General features: G+C 41.1%; 1 protein-coding gene across 1 annotated transcript in view; it reads left to right on the top strand.

Annotated features, from left to right (window-relative positions):
• galnt1 (UDP-N-acetyl-alpha-D-galactosamine:polypeptide N-acetylgalactosaminyltransferase 1) overlaps positions 1-19,333 on the top strand; it is a 48,759-nt gene that overhangs the window by 12,849 nt on the left and 16,577 nt on the right. Inside the window, exons 2-4 of the mRNA XM_084358691.1 lie at positions 6,734-6,846; positions 15,626-15,765; positions 15,859-16,027. Of these exons, the coding sequence (XP_084214817.1) occupies positions 15,627-15,765; positions 15,859-16,027 (308 nt within the window). The 5' untranslated portion in view covers positions 6,734-6,846; position 15,626. The remainder of the gene's footprint in view (positions 1-6,733; positions 6,847-15,625; positions 15,766-15,858; positions 16,028-19,333) is intronic.

Raw genomic sequence — 19,333 nt, 5'->3', positions numbered from 1 at the left:
GCTTGAACTGTGTGAATTTTGTTGAAGGCTGATGCTGCAGACTACAGTATACACACTTATTATACATATATATATTATACACACTTGCAGTGACTCAGCACGCTCTCCCAGCTCACTGGTTTTATTATATGGGGTCTCCAGATGTCTGCTGGACATGAATCATGTCATCCTAACTTTGGGCCTACTGAAGCCGTTACATTAAAAGCAGTTTCCTTTTTGTTAAGTGCCCCATGGAAAATAAAGTTTTGGATCATTAATGTTATCGCAGTGTATACAGCTAAAACCCCGCTTCTGTTGAGCAGAAAATGTGTTAAACCCACTCTTTGCCACCAACACCACAAAGAGGAGGAGATTGCATGCTGCGTAGAATTGCTAGGAAGTCTGTCCTGGATTGGGAATGTTGCCGGGAGTGTTTGAGCACGCAGCTGGGGGGCATGCACGCACTTACTGTAAGCCTGATCCTGTTAACACGGCTGCTGGCCAGAGCGGGGACAGCAGGAGGATATGGAACTGAGAACAAATCACAGGCCCCCAGAAGTCACCAAGACACACGGAGATAGATGGGAAAGTTTGGGGCTAAATCTGTTCTGTGTAATCAATCAGGACACAGAGGAGGGAAGGTAGTGAGTGTGTGTGAGGGTGTGCTTGTGTGTGTGTGTGTATTGTAGTCTAGCAGCCTGCTGTTCTGTTTCTTGTGCTCTCTGCTCTCTGTAAACAGGAAACAGATCCCTCTTTCTCTGCGACTCTCCTTTCATCTGTCCTTTTCTGTCGGTCTCTGGGTCCCTCTTTCTTCCTCTTCCCACCCTGCCTCCCTCTGTGAGTACATACAGTATATCTAGAAAGTGACAGGCCCCCAGCTCCCAGAGCACGTCCTTATTATGGAAAGCAAAGCAGGCTGTTGTGCGAGTCTTTTCATCCAGGAAAACTGTGACACAGTGGCGTGTCCAGGGAGGTTGAACCAGCCGCTTCTTACCTATTTCTCATTGCTCTATTCTTAGCATTCCTGTTTTTCCTCCTTGGGCTTCCCCTGGAAAGCTGTCAGAAATGGTGAGCTACAGCTACAGATGCCTGTGATACTGTTGTTGTCATCTTTTGTTGCCTTTCCTCTATTCCCTATTTAGCATGGATTCTGTGTTTTGTGCGTGCATAGGGTGCTGCAGGCCCCTCACGGCTTTCCTTTCCCACACCACTGGAGACATGGGGTGTTTGACAGTGAAGGAGGTCAAAGGGAGACCTAGAAGGAGGTGGAGGGTTGCAGTTTGTAATACCATGAAATCTCATACTGTTTCAACCCTAATCCTGTACAGTTATTACACAATTATTATTATTATCAGTTACAATGACCGTGAAAGGAATGAAAACAGAGAGGATTAATGTTGGTCGATCAAATGCTTGACTATTAGTTTCACAAAATATTATGTCCTAACAGTCGGGATTGGAGGATAAAAGATTTTATGGCTAATAAAAACACTAAGGATAAGTTGATCGTGGTGAATTTCCAATATCAGGAGAGTCGTGAATCAAGATAATAGTGAATATAAGTGATTCCAAAATCCTAAACCTGTTGTATCTCTCACAAAAAACTAGAGATTCATTATATATTTAAGTTTAGGATTTTCTTTCAATTATTTATATTATCAGTTTTTTTGTTTTCATGGACTTAACAAGCACGGCATCTACACACTCTAATAAGGTAGGCGATAGCCACTTTTTCAGCTGGTTTGTAATCTGCCAATAAACACGGAAGAAGAAGATGATGGAAAAGCAGAACAAAAGCAACATACTATAGGCTTACATGTCTCGTATAGGTTCAGAGTTTCAACAGCAACTCTTATCAGATCTATGGAATATTAAACTATCTATCTTTGCCAACCTTTCTCACGCTCAGCTATTCATAAACTACAGGTTATAAACTAATTGTTAAAATGCAAAAATGATAAGTTAACCGTTATCTCACATCCCACGAGAAGCAGGTAATTATCGGTTATCATTATCTGCTGAAATAAATCCATACCAAAAACCATTACATCGGATTTGTGGAAATACTATGGATTTCAACTAAAGAACAACAGGGAGGTGAGGTGCCCTCCATTTATTCATCTTTCATTGATACATTACATTATTTAAGAATTATTTGTTTTTCACAAATGAGAATGTTCATTCAAAAAGAATGTGTCTCATGTGTTATGCAAAAACAAAATATATGTTTCGCAACAAAATGTAATGAAAGGTACATTTTTTTTGTGCCATTTAAGAGTTTTAAAGAGGCACTGTGTAGTTTTGGAGAAGAAATTCAAACTTAATGAACTAATAATACAAACTCAAAAATATACATTTTTCCAAAACTGACCAAACATGCTGTTCTCAGAGGAAAAAAGGTCCCCAGGAAACTGTTTGAAGCTAGAAAGTTGGCAGGGTCCGCCAAATATAAACAAAGTAAAACTGTATGAAATTGAGCTGTCCTTTAAGGTTAGTTGCTTCATTAAATGTATTAAGTAATGAAAAAAGGAAGAGTTTGTTTATCCAGTTTATTGAGGCATAAAAAAATCAGTCAGTGAAGATCTCTTCTGATCAAAATTTCTCCCCCAAAACTACATAGTGCACCTTTACTATTTGGATGATATCATGAATCATAATTACTATGTCCAGGATAATCGTGACATTAGGTTGTCATATTGACCCATGCCTATCTGACAGACATGAAACTTGATATCAACTTAAAATATATCGACTTCCAATAACCATAATACAGTAGAATTCAATACCATAGATAAACAAATCTACAAAGTTGATTTTCTTACCACGATATAAATTGAACCTGGTGTATATAGCTGCAGTCCTACACAGGCACAGCACAGCTTGTTGTTGCTAAGACCAAAGATGTCATCTTTGGACTCCCTCTGTTACAACATACGCTACAAACAGAGTAACACATGTAGAAACCACCCTGGCTGGGCACCAAACACACACACGCGCGCACACAGACAGACAGACACCGGATGCTCAAAGCAAGCTATCACCGTTTTGAGAAAGAAACCTTTCTTCCTGCCTTACCCAGTTTCTTTTCTCTGTGTCTTTCTCTGGCAGCCTTTAGAGAGAGAGAGAGCGGAACAGTAGGTTTAATGCTTCGCCATGGCTGGTTGATCACAGTGAGTTCACGCTGAGCTTGGGGAAATGTGAAGGACTGACTTGACTGTCTGTTAGCTTTAGCTCAGACCACACTAGCCTCTAAATTGTCCAGAGCAAAGGTCATTTCAGAGCCCCTCAACCTTGTTTGGCGCCAGTCCTGCTTTGAAACCTCAGAGCGCTCAAGCTTTAAACATGCCAACTTTAGCTGGCAAGGTGTTGGTGGGTTCAGGCATACAAACTGTAAACCACATGATGTTTGTGGTAAGTGATTTCTGCTTGCTGAAAAGACAACTTGTGTTTGCGAGCAGAGATTTCATCATCAGTCCACCGTTAAGCTCCTCTTCACCTCTGCATTTGTTAGGCTGCCTCAGTCACAGGTTTTTCGGATTTACGATCAGAATTACGTTGACCCAGGCAGAATGGAAAGAGGTCTGCGTGGGAGAAAAGACAGACTTTGTGGATTAATAACAGGGAGTGTTCTCTAGGGATAGAGATAAAGGCAAGAGTAGGGTGGGATGATGAGGACCCAGCCTTTTGGCTGCTGTGCTGCATTCTCTGTGTTGGTTCTCAGCTGGTCACAGCTGGAACGAAGTAAAGAAGGAGTTGTACAAAATAGTTGGAGGGCTGAGACTGTAAGAGTCAGAGAATTAGGGATGTGCTGATCCAACTTTTGATTTTGTCCCAAAAACAACTTAGATCTGAAGTCTGTATCTGCCAATATTGAATATTTTACCAGTGGTTTATCTTCCCAAATTTAAAATCTATATAACACTATCACTGTACAGAACTGTACAGAAGTGTCTTTACTTTACTGTCTTCTTTTTTGTGCATGTTTTAATTATAGTCTGATAGACAGTATATGAGATTATTTTTACAATAATGCAGAAACATCAGTATAAATCTTACCGTACCCTGACTTGAGATTTTAACACATCAACACATGAATGCTGAAGCAAATGAATGGAGCAGAACAGAAAACTATGTTTAATGTCGATCGCTCATTTCAGGTCAATACCTGATCTGCTCAATAAGACCAGTATCGGCACAAATGTCAATCCAACAGATTGCATCGAGTCATTCCCACAGAAAATGCGTGTTTTGGGATTGAAGAGAACACTGTTAAAGTACGAATGGGAGATCATGTCAGAGGACAGATTCTGGTGCGTTACTGCACCTCACAACACCAGTCCTCTTGACCTGGAAACACAAACACACACAGTGTACTTCTGTCTCTGCTCTGTGGAGGCTTGTGTCAGTGCAGTGATGGCATACAGTACATAATGTCATGTTCCTCTGGCACAGCACACTGTTTGGACAGGTCCATCTCTGCTCACTTGCTCTGCATTACACATCTGACTAAGTGTCCATCTGTTAGCCTAACCACTGAGGCGTCACATATTGATGTACTAGGTGTGCTAGGTGTGCGCTTCTTTGTGTTGACAGCCAGTAAATTTGTGTGTGTTTGAAATCAGGCGGTTGTTATTACAACCACGGTGCAAGAGAAACTTCTTTGTCCCCCAACCAAATGGCTAGTGTTTTTGGTCTGAGAATGAAGCAAATCCAAATGTTTTCAATTTTTATGTTTGATATATTGTGTAATAAAAATAATGTTATTGTTCAACCAAAAATAACCCTTCTATTTCTGTTCCTTTAAGAGAAATTGCAACTGATAATAATAATAATTTCATAATTATAGTAGAACTGTGAAAATCTAAAAACCCGTTGCAACTCTCCTATGCCATCTGCACCCCCCTTCCACCTCCTTCCAGGTCTCCCTTTGACCTGCTTCCATGTCGCACACGTCACGTCTCAAGTGGTGTGGGAAAGGAAAGCCGTGAGGGGCCTGCAACACCCCATGCACACACGAAACACTGAATCCATGCTAAATAGGGAGTAGAGGAAAGGCAACAAAAGATGACAAGAGTATCACAGGCCATGTTTAACTGGAAATAATAATAATTTTGCAATGCCTTACACTATGACCCCATGACACTGTGATATTTTCTGAGATTGTTATCGTAGTATTAAAATCTCACACTGTTGCAATCCTAGAGGTATCTGCATATGTGGAAGACCTCTGAACTTTGTTGCACTGCTAAAGAGGAGCCCAGTAAAACACACAGACACGGAGTATACAGTATGTCATTAACATCATGATTATGTACAGTATTGCAAAACCATGTGATACAAGGTTTTCTTTTTCATTCCTGCCTCAATGAATTTCAATTTCTCCTCTCTTGGCTCTTTTTCTCATCAACATATCGCACTCATGCAGTCACTACGGCATGAGACGGGCTGAAACCAGAATGAGAAGGAGAGAAAGGTTTGCTCTGCAGACGGAGACAGAGATGGGTTGCTATTTTCACCGCAGTGTTGTGTGTGGTTCTCTAGGTTTATTTTGTGATTGTCAGGGGAATCTGGTGAGTATTTATAGAAGCTCTTGCTTGTCCTGCTTCCAATTTGCAGATGGATTACATTCCACTCAAACTTTGTGGAGGTGTGTATAAGATAATAGGAGAGAAAAGGGGGATAGAAAGAGAGACGGCTCGTGACATCTTTGAGTAAGACAAAGAGAGAGAGGGAGAGAGAGGAAAAGAAGTAGGGAGGCGATGAGAGAAGATGACTCACCCCAGAGAGACACCTTTGGTGGCCACGAACCTTCACATCCTGAAGCATACCTGCACTGCAGTACAGCCTCCTCACTCTAATGCAGGAGTGTGTGGGCTGGCAGGCAGGAAAAGATTTATGGTGTGGCTCTTCTTGTAATACAAACTCTTAATATACACATGCATACACAGGCTGGCAATCCGAAGCCCCAGTGGACCAGAATGATGACTTGGCTTTAAAGTAGGCCAAGGACCAGATTGAAGGACACACAGAAGCACGCACGCACATACACATACACCCAAACTGAGTCATATTCACTCTCATCTTCATTCTCTGCGGATTTTTCAAAAATAGCAGATTAATCCAGTAAAAATGAGCAGTTCTGAGAATCCATCAGTTGTCCATCCCTATATCCCTCCACCCCTCCATCCCTCTGTCTCTCTTTTTATCCCGCTCCAAGGCTGGCAGAGAGTCTTTGGTTATGTTTGACCTTTGGGTGGGTGCGGAAGGAGGGAGGATGGAGGATGATGGATTTCTAACAAAGTACAAAGAGATGCAGAGCTACATTGACGTGTGTGAATGACTGACAACTGGAAACATGCCTGGTGACATGTGACTCTGACAGCGTGATTAAGTGAGAGAGTTATTATTGTGCGTGTATAGCCAGGAAGTATGTTTGAGGCCGGTGAGTAACAGCTTCTCTTGGGTCTTCCTGTGGTTACTTTGTGTTTTTTGCGTCCCCAAGGTGCGATCAGAACACTCTATATCTATTTGCTGAGACATTTTGAAAAAAAAAAAACACAGTCCCAAACCGAATTACTATCGCTGAAATGTTAGAGATGAATGAAATGAATACACCTTTAAAGTATTTCCTGACTTAGACACATAGATCCAAGATCGGACGAGAGTGTGAAAAAAAAAGGTTAGCATCCATGCTGCTTTTTCACATCTGTAGCAAAACAAAATTTTTATTCTGTGTCTTTCTCTCTTCTTCAAGGAGCATGTTTGAGTGACGACCGAACGAGGACGTGGGATCTCTGACGCTCCGCCCTCTCTGCTGGTGGAGCACCCTGCACATCTGACCAGAGACCCCTTTAGTTACTTGGAGAGGTGAGTGTGCGAATGGTTGAGCCTTATGAAATGGATCTGACAGTCTGTAGTATTATTTTGATGGTGCCCTCATGCCAACAGTGCTTTTGTTATTGTTTATACATATTTTCAAACCATCTCTGAATTCTGGATGCTGTGTTTCATGTGTTATTATGCTGGGATTTACTTAGTGATCATGTTCTTGAACAGCTCCCTTTAAGAACAGCTGATTTGTGTTTACGTTGTATTTGTTTATAAGTGTATTTAATCTATTGAAGATATTCAAAGTGTATTAGGATTTAGATGTTCCCAAAGGTTAATTGCATTGGAGATTGGTTGGTAAGCTATGTTTTCACTCCTGTCTATTGGTTGGTTGACTGAAACTTTACTGAACAGATTTCCACCAAACTTGGATGGAGGGTGGGTCTCAGCCCAGAATAGATCCCATTAACTTTTAGTGCAGATCCGTGGACAGGGACGGCTCTGATTTGTGTCTCCGATGCATTGCAGATGACCCTGTGTCTTAAAAACTGAGCCCAGTTGTTGAGTTGTGCTATTGAGGCACGTTCTTTTACGTCTTACAGTAGGTGCATTGCTGGAGTGGTTATTTTAGTGTATGGAGACAGGGTTGAATGTTCTCTGAAGTGTATACAACAAATACTATAGTATGGACTATGGCTACTGTTCAGACCACCCAAACAGGAAGACAGCGTGTTCAAGAGAAAGCAAGGTTTTGTGTAGCTCATTGGTCGAAGTAGGTGACATCAAAATTGATTAGGCGTTACATTTCCAAAGTACCACCAATGCAAAACATGCTTTGTAATTCTTTAGTGTTGTTTACTTTGAAGTGTTTGTACTGAGACAGATTTTCCATGAAACCCGTTGGTGGTTTATCGTTGGCATATTGACGAATAAAGGCGTTGTTCTATTGTGATTTATTATATTATAATGATGCGTATTAACAACAGAATGTACAATACTTGCCTGCTGAGACTTTCAATTGGAAGAGCTGTCAAAACCACATTAGCCTTATAGCATTGATCATGTTTGATTAGTGTGTGGTTCCCTGAATTCAAGTGTTTGAACGTCATGCATAACTTTGTACAAAGCATCATAACATGATGTATACTGTAAAGGATTACAGTGTTCAGTCAAGTTTCAAGTCCCTGCCAGTTGATTTGTTGTGCTGTATCAAAATTAATCTTAACCAACAGCTGCCTGGGAGGTCGAAAAAAGAAAACCCATTTCAAATATTTAGCATGTTTTGGAAAATATTGGGCCATTATGTGAATAATAAATGATTTGTGGGACTTAGACATGCAAAAATATCACGCTAAGACTTTTAAGAAATGGAAAACAAAAGTTTGTTCTCTCTTTTCTCTCCTCCAAGGTTTCCCAGTATAAATATTTAACAATTCAGAAAGAACAAATATTTGTGTAAAATAATGTTATCTCTGATTTTATAGATACTTCAGATTCAGATTCAGGAACATTGCTCTTATTTTACCATGGCACTGAAATAAGATTTGGATTTAGAACAATATGGTTTCATTGGAACACATTTCTGTCTGGAGAGTAAAAGCACAGTCGAATGTCTTTCACATTTTTGACGCTTTTTTATTTTCAGAGAAAAGTCAAGGTTCAATGTTAAAGTAGTTTGTAGGCAGGGAAACCCTGCTGTGATACCAGAGCATCTATGAGGCTCTGGCATGCCTGGTTGGCATGAGTAGTAGCAGGAGTATCAGGGCTGAGAGCAGCTGACTTACAGAAGACACAAACCTGCCCGCTCAAACAGCTCAGACTCTAAATATTGTGATTTGATCAGGCTGTTTGTGTGTGTGTGTGTGCGTGTTTGTGAATCTGTTAACACCAATTAAGACACAGTCTGTGTTGGTGGTGTGTTAATTTCGTAAATAGTCGTATTGTCGTTTGTCTTCAACTGTGTCATCCAAAAGTGCCATCACAGCTGCCACTCTGTACCTTTGCTCTGTTAGAAACAGAAATAAATATGAATGGAGAGAAAATGTCGGATGATGAGTTGTTAAAAGAACAATTACAGCACACTGGCGTCACACAGACCAAGAACCATGATGCTGTGGTTTGTGTGTTCTTATGCCTGTTGTAACTGGTTTATTTTTATACATGCCCTGTGTGCCTGCCTGTGTGTCTGTGGTTTGCTGGTACTGTATAGCCAAGCCGTTGCACTCTCTCCAGTCGCCAAGGGAACACCCGCCGTGACAATAATGTATATTGATTTTGGCCGAAAATGCCGGAGTGATTGGAGATTGAAGTGTTTAATTCCACTTTGCGCCTCTGCCAAGTTTTGCATTGGTAATCAATTTCAGCTGGGACTTTTACGCTGCCATGGGCAGTTCTCTTTGTTTTACTCTTGGCCTTCTTTACACTGAGTTTGTGAACTTTTAAAAGAGTGCTCGTGTTTAAAGTCTGATCAATACTGGACTTTATTAGTTTTGTGTGTTAAAATATATAAGTGCAGTGTTTCCCACAGAATAGCCGTGTTCTTTGGAATCGCTTTAAGAGTTTTCTTACATTACGTAGTGTTGCATTAATTGTCTACCAGAATCTACAGACACAGACTTGCCTCACCTTTGTGTTTCCCAACAATGTTATCTGCTCCCTTCGTCAGAAGTGTCTTTTTATATGGTCGCCAAAAAAGCACACCTCAGGTTTTGGTTTTATTTTTCAACCTGTGATTCTGTTGTCATAACAGCAGAAGCTTGTTGTAAATTATGTAGCCGATTAAAACTAAGGTGCACCAAACAACATGGCAACAACTAGGTGCACTTACAAGTCACAATCAGTGCTTGTACCGGAGGGATGTAATACCAGAGAGCCTCTCTCTCTCTCACTCTGCAAAGCACGTGTAATTGTGAGCAGGGCATATTGTTCACTACACAATCAATCGCGAATGGAGTTGTTCTCTCAAATGGATTTTTTTTTTTTAAGTATAAAATTAGGGCTGCCCGATATTATGTAGTCTAGCAGCTTGCCTTAAATGCCTTGACTATGTCATAACTCATATTGTAAAATGGCCAAGGCTGCCCTACATGACGTTGAACATCCTGTGATGTGACTATTGCAAGTGCAAACATTGCGATGTTGACTCTAAAACGATATATTGTGCAGCCCTATATGAACACTTTGAATAATGACTATCTAGTGACTAATATTATCTTAATTTACACTAATGTATGCACTTTTATTAGGGTCAGTTAAATGTATAAACTGTTTAGAAATAAAGCTTATTAAATATTAAAGTAGTACTCTGTATGAAAGTTCATTCTTAAAGGTCCTATTTGTAAGAAAAGCATTGGGAGACTCAAAAAAATACACTTTTCTTACAAATAGGAACCTTAACCCTGGAGCAAGGACTTTGGCAGAACAATCAACTCAAGATAAATGTCTTTAAACCTCACCTACAAAGCAATAGCAATATCCAATTCAATGCCTTGCCAAGTTACAGTACAGGCCACTGCACCTGCAGAGTAACAGCCCCCATGAGTTGCATGTTTTAATGCCTGTGTTCATCATCTGTTTTGTGAAACTATCAGATTTCCTTGCGTGCCTGCTGACAGTCAGCCAAAGATTCAGTTGTACTGGATGCCAGTTTGCCATAAGGTGGAAGAGGTTGAGCTAATGTCTGGTTCAAAAGTAGTTAAGCCGACTTCTGTAACATTCAGGTCCGGAGCAGAGAGCATTCGAGCAGCAGACATAATTGAGTTATACTGCTTGTGCCCTTTGTTGCTCTCACTGTTTCCGTCCATTTCTTTTTTATTTCGGTTTTGTAGTTGGGTCATTACAGGACAAGAGAAGGTTTGTAAAAGTTTATAGTCTGCGTTGCTGCTGTCATGTGTTGCTCTACCTATAATGATGTAGCTTAAAAAAATGTCAAAATTAGATTTCATGTCAGGGGTCTCTGATGATTCAAATTATAAATAAGTAAGTATAAATAAGTCGTATGAAAAAATGTGACATGCATAAATCAGGGTTTGTGGACGATGCCTCCGCTCTCTTTCACTAAAGGTTAATGTTCTATTTCATAAACGTGTAGTAAATTTTATGATGTTAGTGAAGTTGAACCCAAGTGACCCACTATGAAACACTGAGGCAAACCCTGTAATTGCATGTATACTAAAACTCACTCATCCTATGGAAATATCCTCAGACACATATACTCTGTCTATACTCTCACTCTCTCTCTGTCCCAGTCCTTGCCTTGCTCTCCTTCTTTTTACAGGGCAAGTCTGTGTTCTGCAGTCAAGGTTACGACCTGGAAATGAAATGACCCCAGCCTTTTTGCCAGCAGCGGCTATGTACTTCGGCTACTCCACAGAGGGGAATAGAGACTGCGCTTCAGGCCGCCTTGTTCTGTTTCACTTCACTAATATTAGCCTGTGCCTTGTTCTGCTCCAGTTGAGAGGCATTACGACTGTTCAGAAAATCACCGCGGCCATCAGCGTTGTCTTGGAAACTGTTGAGCTTATCGAGCGCACATGACCCAAGGACAGCTCGCACACTTGAGCAGCATCTCTGGCTTTCTCATGGAAAATGCTTCAGACAGCAGTATTTTAACACACTTGTTTATGACAGAGAAAGTGGTTAGAGTAACTGTACAGAGAGCAAACAAATAAACTCTGTTTGTAGTTTATTATACAACTTAACAGCATAAACTTTGCGCTGATTTGTAACACACAAACCCCCCTCTCTCATTGCCACTCCCTCATATATACGATCTTCCGCCCTCCCTCTTAATTTTCTTTTACACATATAAACTTAAAATCCCCAGAAGGGATGCTCTTCGCTCCCAGGCATAAATTGCAAAGCGAGCAAAACTCTGGATCCTCTCGCTTCAGAGTTTGTCTCCAAGTGGTTGTGAGAAACACTGGTTGTGCAATCTCTAAAGGGGGATTAAGCCTGAGGAGAAGAGAAGAGGAGGGGATATGAAGAGAGACACAGAGAAGGATGTGAAGGGGGAAATTGTGTTCTTGTCGGGAAGTAGTGATGGCAACCGCTCTTGAAAGGAGACGACATCACTAAGAGACGCACGGGAGAGTGGGGGTTGGGTGGCAGAGGGAGAGAAAAAAAGAGCAAAATGCCCAGGATGGAGGTATAAAAGAAGGATAGAGGTAACGTGATATGTTAATGGATAAGGGAGAGAGCGCAGAGATGGAGCGAAGGTGAATTGTGTGTCTGTTTAATGTCATAGGGAGCCAGGCTGTTTAAAAGAGACTTCAAAGAGCTGAGCGCCCAGCATAAACTACACTGACACACACTCACACACACATGAGGCTGGGCCCGGGGCTGCCGTGAGCACAGAGGAGACCTGAGGTGTCCACTGCCATGCCTGATTAGAAATACAGTGAGTGGAGAGGCATGGCTGGAAGACGGCGATGAGAAAGCGTGTTTGCATGCATTTACTCAATGTACACGCATATAAATCTTCTCTTCTGCTGCTGCTGCCGCTGCTTGGCGTGCTGCTGAGCACTAGCTTCACATTCGCTGTGATCACATAGCATTCAGGGAAACCAGTTGACATCTCTCTGACAGCATGTTGACACAACTTTGTGAGCAGGAATATATGTGTGTCTTTGACAGAGCGCTTCCATGTTGGCGTTTGTGCTCTGTTATGTGCCAGGCTCTGCCTGTGCGCCAGGAAAGGAGAAAAAATGAGGTATATCCAAGTTTCTGCTGCGATATTACGTCGTGTCATGTTACTGCATGGAGGTCAAGCGAGGCCGGTACAGAGCAAAAGAGAGGAGAGAAGTGATTGTAGAGCAGGGACTGAATTTCAGGCTTCCCACTGCTCCTGGAATTTCAAGAATTTTGAGAGGAGTGATCTGAACAGTGAGACAAGCAATCTGATGAATTCTTTGAGGATATCCGGGAGGATCTGGGAATTTTCCAGTTACCTTACAGGAATATAATTGACTTATATACCATGTTTATTTTGTTTTATGTTGGCTTTCAGCTGTCCTGAGTGTGTATCAGAGGAGAATACCTTCGAACTTTACTGTGGTTTACAGAAAAAATACAGATTATATATCAAAGAAAGGAATTTTGGAATTAGTTATAGTGCTCAGTCGTCTGCCATGTGCTCTGTCTTTACACATGCAGTGCTAAGAGTAACACCTGTGTGTGTGAACCATGACAACAGTCAAAGGTGCGAACATGCTGCTCTGGTAACACTCAAGAAATGTATTGGAGATTCTTGTGAAACTGCAAATGAATGTGTGTATTTGATGTTAACACAACATTCATGATTAAGAAATCAAAAAATGTGTAAACATGCTCAGTTATTCTGCCAGCTCTTTTCTTGATAAATCCATCAATTGTTTGATATATAAAATTGGCCAAGGTGAGGTCCTAAATTTTGTTCTCCCAAATCCAAAGTTATTCAGTTCACTCTCACATAAGATGACCTGTGAATGTTTTGTGTTTTATTTTGCTTAAGAAATTACTTACGATAAGTCGCTTATCATAAGAATGGCCAGTCAATCAAAGCAATAAACTTAATAGTTGTGTCAACGCTGATAAACACAAACTTTGTCAACTTTATATAACTGTGTAATATGTATCATTTGAACGTCTTATTTCCTACTTAAACCATCTCATGTTCCAGTGTGTCTGAGAGGGAAAACTCTAGAGGTGAGGCTCAGGAAAAGCTAAATGCTGATAGAGCTTTTAAAATAGCCGCAGACATGAAGAGTCATGTAGATGCCAGGCCACTGAGAGACTTAACAAATTTTGAATTTGATTAAATCTGTAGCTGACTGAGTGCCAGTGTAAACTGCTGTGACATGATGCACTTTGATTAACCTTGTCAAAACCCTTGTTGCTGTAGTTGTAATTCATTAGATTGAATTATTTTCTTCCTGGCGACTAACAATCAGAGCGTAGCGTTAAGCCACTGGAGGTTTCTCAGCACCAGTTTCACCTTGTCAGCCTGACAGGAAATCTCTCTAAAGGTTAGAAAAGTCTGTGAATCGCATGACAAGCGAGAGCTTTGGAATTTAAGTCTCCAATCAAGGTCAGCTTTGCATCTGAGAGCAGTAATTGGGTTTTTATCAAACTGTAGCACATTGCTTGACCTAGTGCTCATTGTTACTGACGCTCGGTTGCAGCTCTCACCTCTCATTGAAGTGCTTCGTGATTGTAAAGGCCATTTCTGTTCGGGCCACATTCAGTATTATGTTATTTTGTTGGATATTTCTGCCCTTTTCTGAGAGAACTTCTAGTTCTGTTTTTGCCCGGCATGAAAATATATATTAGTATGGACTTTATGCTGCTATACATTGGGATACATCACTGGAGTTATTAGCTTCGATAAAGTACCTTAAAAAACATTGATAATTGACACCATGTTTGAAAGCACAGAGAAAAATTGACACAATGTTGAGTGTTTTCAATTTTAGATTTTTATGAAAAGGTACATTTTACAAGGCTGATGCACTGTGTGTTAAGCACGACAGTATCTAAGTTAAATCCACTGGTGGAGGAGGTGGGTCAATGTGGGCACTGCAGTGGTGTGTGTGTCTCGCTGTTAGAGAGAAGAGTGAGAAAGTGCAGCTGGTGCGGGTGTATCCATACTGCGAAAATGAGTATCAATATTTCAATATATTTGAGATTACAATATACACAGCACATAACTTTAATGTAGTAGAAGTGCTCAAACTGCTACATCGTCACAGCATTGTAACTATTTAGCTTCACAGGCACAAAAGTCTGAGAAAAGACAAACTTTGAGAGAATAGACAGATTTTCGTTCTTGTTTTCTGCTGTGCCCGGCACTTTGTGCTACTAGAATCCTATCAGGTGGAATTTAGAAATGCTCGTCTGCAGTTTGCCATCCTCCTCGGCAACTAAGCAAAGCTAAACTAAGCTAAGCTAAGCTAGCTATGCACAAACACCTTTTTTCCCCCCCTCCCAGGGGCACAAAAGAAATCACCGTGGCCAAATTAATTTTCTCCCTTCTGCTTGTGCTGCTGCAACCTGAGGGATCACTGAGGCAGAGAATCAGCCAAAGAGAGGAGAGATGGTGCTGGAGGAGAGAAGGAAAGGAGAGCAGAGGAATTTTAATGTGGCTGTGTCTGTCTCTCGCTGCCTGCCAAAGAAAAGCAATTACTATCACAGCTCCTCTCTCTCCGCTCTGTGTGTGTTTGTGTGTGTGTGTGTATACGACTACACTCAAGCACACAGGGGTTTGGTATGTTAAATGTAAGGGTAGATTGGCTCGTACACTGCAGGGTGTTTGGGAACTCTGATACAGAGGATGTGTGTTTACCACTTGAAACTTGAAAGCAGCTAAAGCCTTGCTTAGATACTGTGAAACATCCTCTCCAAAACACAAATGTCAGTGTTCACACTACTTGTAATGATGCCAGACACCAACCTAACTGATAAACTTTCACAAACGCTCTCATACTCTAGTGGAGCGATATTAGAAGGAAACCCAGCTGTCCTCCGAGCTCATTTTGAGGCTCTCTCTGAGTGTGAAGGTGACCATTTGGAGAGGCTCTGATAAACAGCCGAAAGATAAGAACCGATAGTCAGACAGACAGACAGACGGACAGGCAGGATGACAAATGGAGGCATTGAGAAGAGACTTGTAGGAAGAGTGGAGGTTGAAGGGAGTGAGGAGAAAGTCAGGGAAATATGAGAAGAAATACAGAGTGATCTCCTCTGCAGAGATTTGGAAAGGCCTGTGATTGTGTGAAGCAGCTCAGGACTCATCACTCATACCTTTCTCTCTCTCTCTCTCTTGTTCTCATTACATTTTTAGGATGAGGAGGTTCGCCTACTGTAAGGTGGTTTTGGCCACCTCTCTGGTGTGGGTGATGCTGGACATGTTCATTCTACTCTACTTCAGTGAGTGCAACAAGTGCGACGATAAAAAGGAAAGAGGACTACCTGGGAGAGATGGTGAGTGTGTGTTGCCCCTAATGTCACAAGGACACACTCTCACATTCTGCAGCATCCTCTTGAATGTGTTGTATGTATGTGTATCTGCTGCAGATGCCCTGTCCAGGCCGCGGGACGGGCCTGGTGAGGGGGGGAAGCCTGTGGTGATCCCAAAGGAGAACCAGGAGAAGATGAAGGAGATGTTTAAGATCAACCAGTTCAACCTCATGGCCTCTGAGATGATCGCTCTCAATCGGTCACTGCCTGACGTCCGCCTGGAAGGGTGAGCAGCCTGCCTACAGCTAATCATATGTCCTGTCACTTACTCTTAATCCACTCATTAAAGCCCCCCTCCAGTCAGTGTTTCTTCCTGTCTACCACTCGGCATTCTTTCAAAAACAGAGAACGTGGGTCTGGTTAATAGTCATACGTAATCCATTCCATTGCAACCACACTGCCATTCTAGCAAGATCAACATCCTAGCATGGATTAGCATTAGCATGGATATTAGCAGGTATAGCAATAGCTGTACTCAAACATTTAGGGCATCTTAGCAGACGCTATTGTCCAAAGCAACTTACAGTAATTCATACATTCATACACTGATGGCGGTGGCTGCCATGCAAGGTGCCGACCAGCACATCAGGAGGAGTTTTGGGGTTCAGTATCTTGCCCAAGTACACTTTGACATGCAGACCAGGGGAATCAAACCAGCGACCTTCCGAGAACAAGATGCTGGCTCAACCCCTGAGCCAATAGCCGTGTGTATTGAGGAGCTGCAGTTCCTGCAGTTTATTCATTGTCAAACTGTAACCTGTACTATACATTTAATGCCACTGGCAAAACTTCTCTGCTAAACGTTCCCCTCCGCTCTGATCGCCAACACCAGTCTGCTTTGAGAGCAACCACCGTTGCTCACACACTAGGCACTGCAGGAAGTGTAGCTCTGTTTCAGGAGGTAAAAACAAACATTGGTTGTCTGTATCGCCAGCCTCAGGGAAGGAGGGTAAAGCCTGGGTTGAAGGGATGGCAGGGGTCGTGTGTTATGATCAGTGCTCTGCGAGTGGTGGCGAAGTGTCAAAAATAACAAGTGATGGAATTAATCTATGAGGTATTTCCTTTTTTTCTACTTTATTCTTCCTCTCTGCTACATTTCTTTGATACAATTAGTTACTAGCTACTCTGCAGATTCAGATTATTTTATTGTTTATAGGCTGTTAATTGTGATATACTACAAATCAGATAGTGTTGTGGATGGGCCATTGTCTGAGCCAAAGTAGCACATTTTTAAATTACATTTATTTTAATGGCAATCTGACCGAAAGTCACCAATACAATCAGAAAAATGCTGAGTATCTGCCCTGATAAATCGCCAGACTGATAATTGGTCTATCCCTCGTGTCAATAAGAGTTGGCAGGCTGGGAGTGTGGATACCAGTTGTATTAGACGATTTGCTCGTGATTTCAGGTGTTTGTTTTCCATCTCTGAGAGTTAGCATTGTGAAATAGCAGGTGGCGCAGTACAGGTTCAATTACGGTGCAATGACAACACAGTTTTTGCTCTGCAGGGAACCAGGTTTTCCTGCGTCTCCTCTTTTTAGCAAGGAAATGCTCGCTTGGTCTGTAATTTGGCAGGGTTCCTTTAATTTGTTGATCAGTCAACATGCTCAAATAATCTGCTGCTGATTTAGAGCCAGATCTGCATTTTACTCAGTGCTTTTGTTCAATCTGCCAATAGGTGATATCATTTAGTTTAAACTGTTTTAACTGTAATTTGGTTGAATCTGATTGGTGATGTGTGCTGTTCCTGAGGTGTGTTAATAAGCATACACCGTTGGGTCAGTCCACACTGCTGGTCAGCTTCCTGAAAAACAGCATCCCAATTCCATTCCGCTTATACACAGTATGTATAAAATACTGTCTTTGTAAACTTTCCTGAAGTTAGTATATCAATTATATGTTAAGATGATACAATACATTCATCAGTCAAGCTGTAATTTTGAAATACCAGTGCACAGGCAGACAGCAGAACGTTTCCCAAAGATTTATTAGTTGTAGTTTTTTTGTTTTTTAGGATGTTCACAAAGCTATTTTACTATCATCCATAATTAATTAGGTTTTTTTCCAGCTGTGAGCAGCCCTACCACCTCCCTTGTGCAATGTGTTTTGGGACAATACTGTATGATCCATGGGCACTCAGAAGTCGTACCTGTTCTTTTTTTTCTCGTGGTTAAAACAAATTCAATTTGTTTAGGCTGGCGTGAAAGCTGTCAGTTAAACTAAACAAATACACTGAGACCGCAAACCACAAACTCTGGTGTTGTTTGTTTATTATCTGAAAGGAAACAGACCAGCAACAGGATGTTATGTAAGTAGATATGGGATTTTGTCATCACTTCAAAAGCTAAACTATTATCATACCATCTTATGATTGTTAACCTTTCAGGAAGGGTACCTATGATCACTTATTCCCTTTATTCCCATGGCAATAACTCAGTGAAACTGTGATCGAATGGAATCAAGGAAAATAAATGAGCCAGAGGATGGGAAATAAATATAGGGGATGTGCAGTACAGTATACAATTAATTTTTTATGACATTTTTTATGATAATTGTTTACATGCACTTTAAATGTCTGCCTGGACTGTGAGGACATTGATGATGGCTACTACACATGATCTCAGATCTCATGATCTGATGTTTGTTTGATGTGTCTGTGTGTTCTGTGGCAGAATTAATCATTAGATCGATTTATCGCCATTACGGATTTAAGCGTTCAAAATGTATTCACCAACAATCAGAGATGGGTTCAAACAGAATTTCAAAAATTAAATGAAAATGTATTTAATTAAAATTAAATTAAAAAAGTAATTTGTTGTTTACAAAATACAAGACGTTCTATACAAATTGATAATTGATGTTGTTGGGCCAGTTGTTGAATAGCAACAGACATGAACTGTTTTAATGTAATGTGGTCATTATTATTTAGTTTATCATCCAAGTATAGCACATAGATCATGTCAGTCGTTAAAACATCTCTCCAATGGAAAAAGGGCCAATGTCCTATATTTTCAACCGATTATTGATTGTTAAGGCTTCAAGCAATACAAACCACAATGGTTTGGAACGATCAGCGTGCTATGAGGAACTACTGGCAGCTGTAGGCGTGGTCTAGGTGTGACGGTCAGCAAGAATAGTGAAAAGAGGTTAGTGTAGATACTGCTATAGTCTCAGTTATGATATAACTTGGGATTATTGGAAGAAGAAGAAAAGAAGACACTGAAGGCTTTTCTTGATGGAAAAAAGATGTGTTCACTCTTCTCTTGACTGGAGTTTGATTGACCAACAGGCTAACTGCCACTGGTAGCGCTCTCCTACTGCTGTTGGTTAAAATGAGCCCGTGATCAACAGTAGACAGATCCAATCGATTGTTCTGTATAACAAACTGTCTGATGCGGCTACAATAAACTCCCTGTATGAGAGTTTACATATTATCATGTATTGGGAGGAAGTGGGGGTTCTTATTGTGAAAAAAACGGAAGTGTTGTTGTTGACATGGTTTTTTTTTTATCCTTTACTAAAACCAGGG

The sequence above is a fragment of the Pagrus pagrus genome (genome assembly GCF_965226575.1).
Source record: "Pagrus pagrus genome assembly, chromosome: 7".
Classification (NCBI taxonomy): Eukaryota; Metazoa; Chordata; class Actinopteri; order Spariformes; family Sparidae; genus Pagrus; species Pagrus pagrus.
Note: the sequence above shows the minus strand (reverse complement) of the source record. Positions and strands in the feature narration are given on the sequence as shown.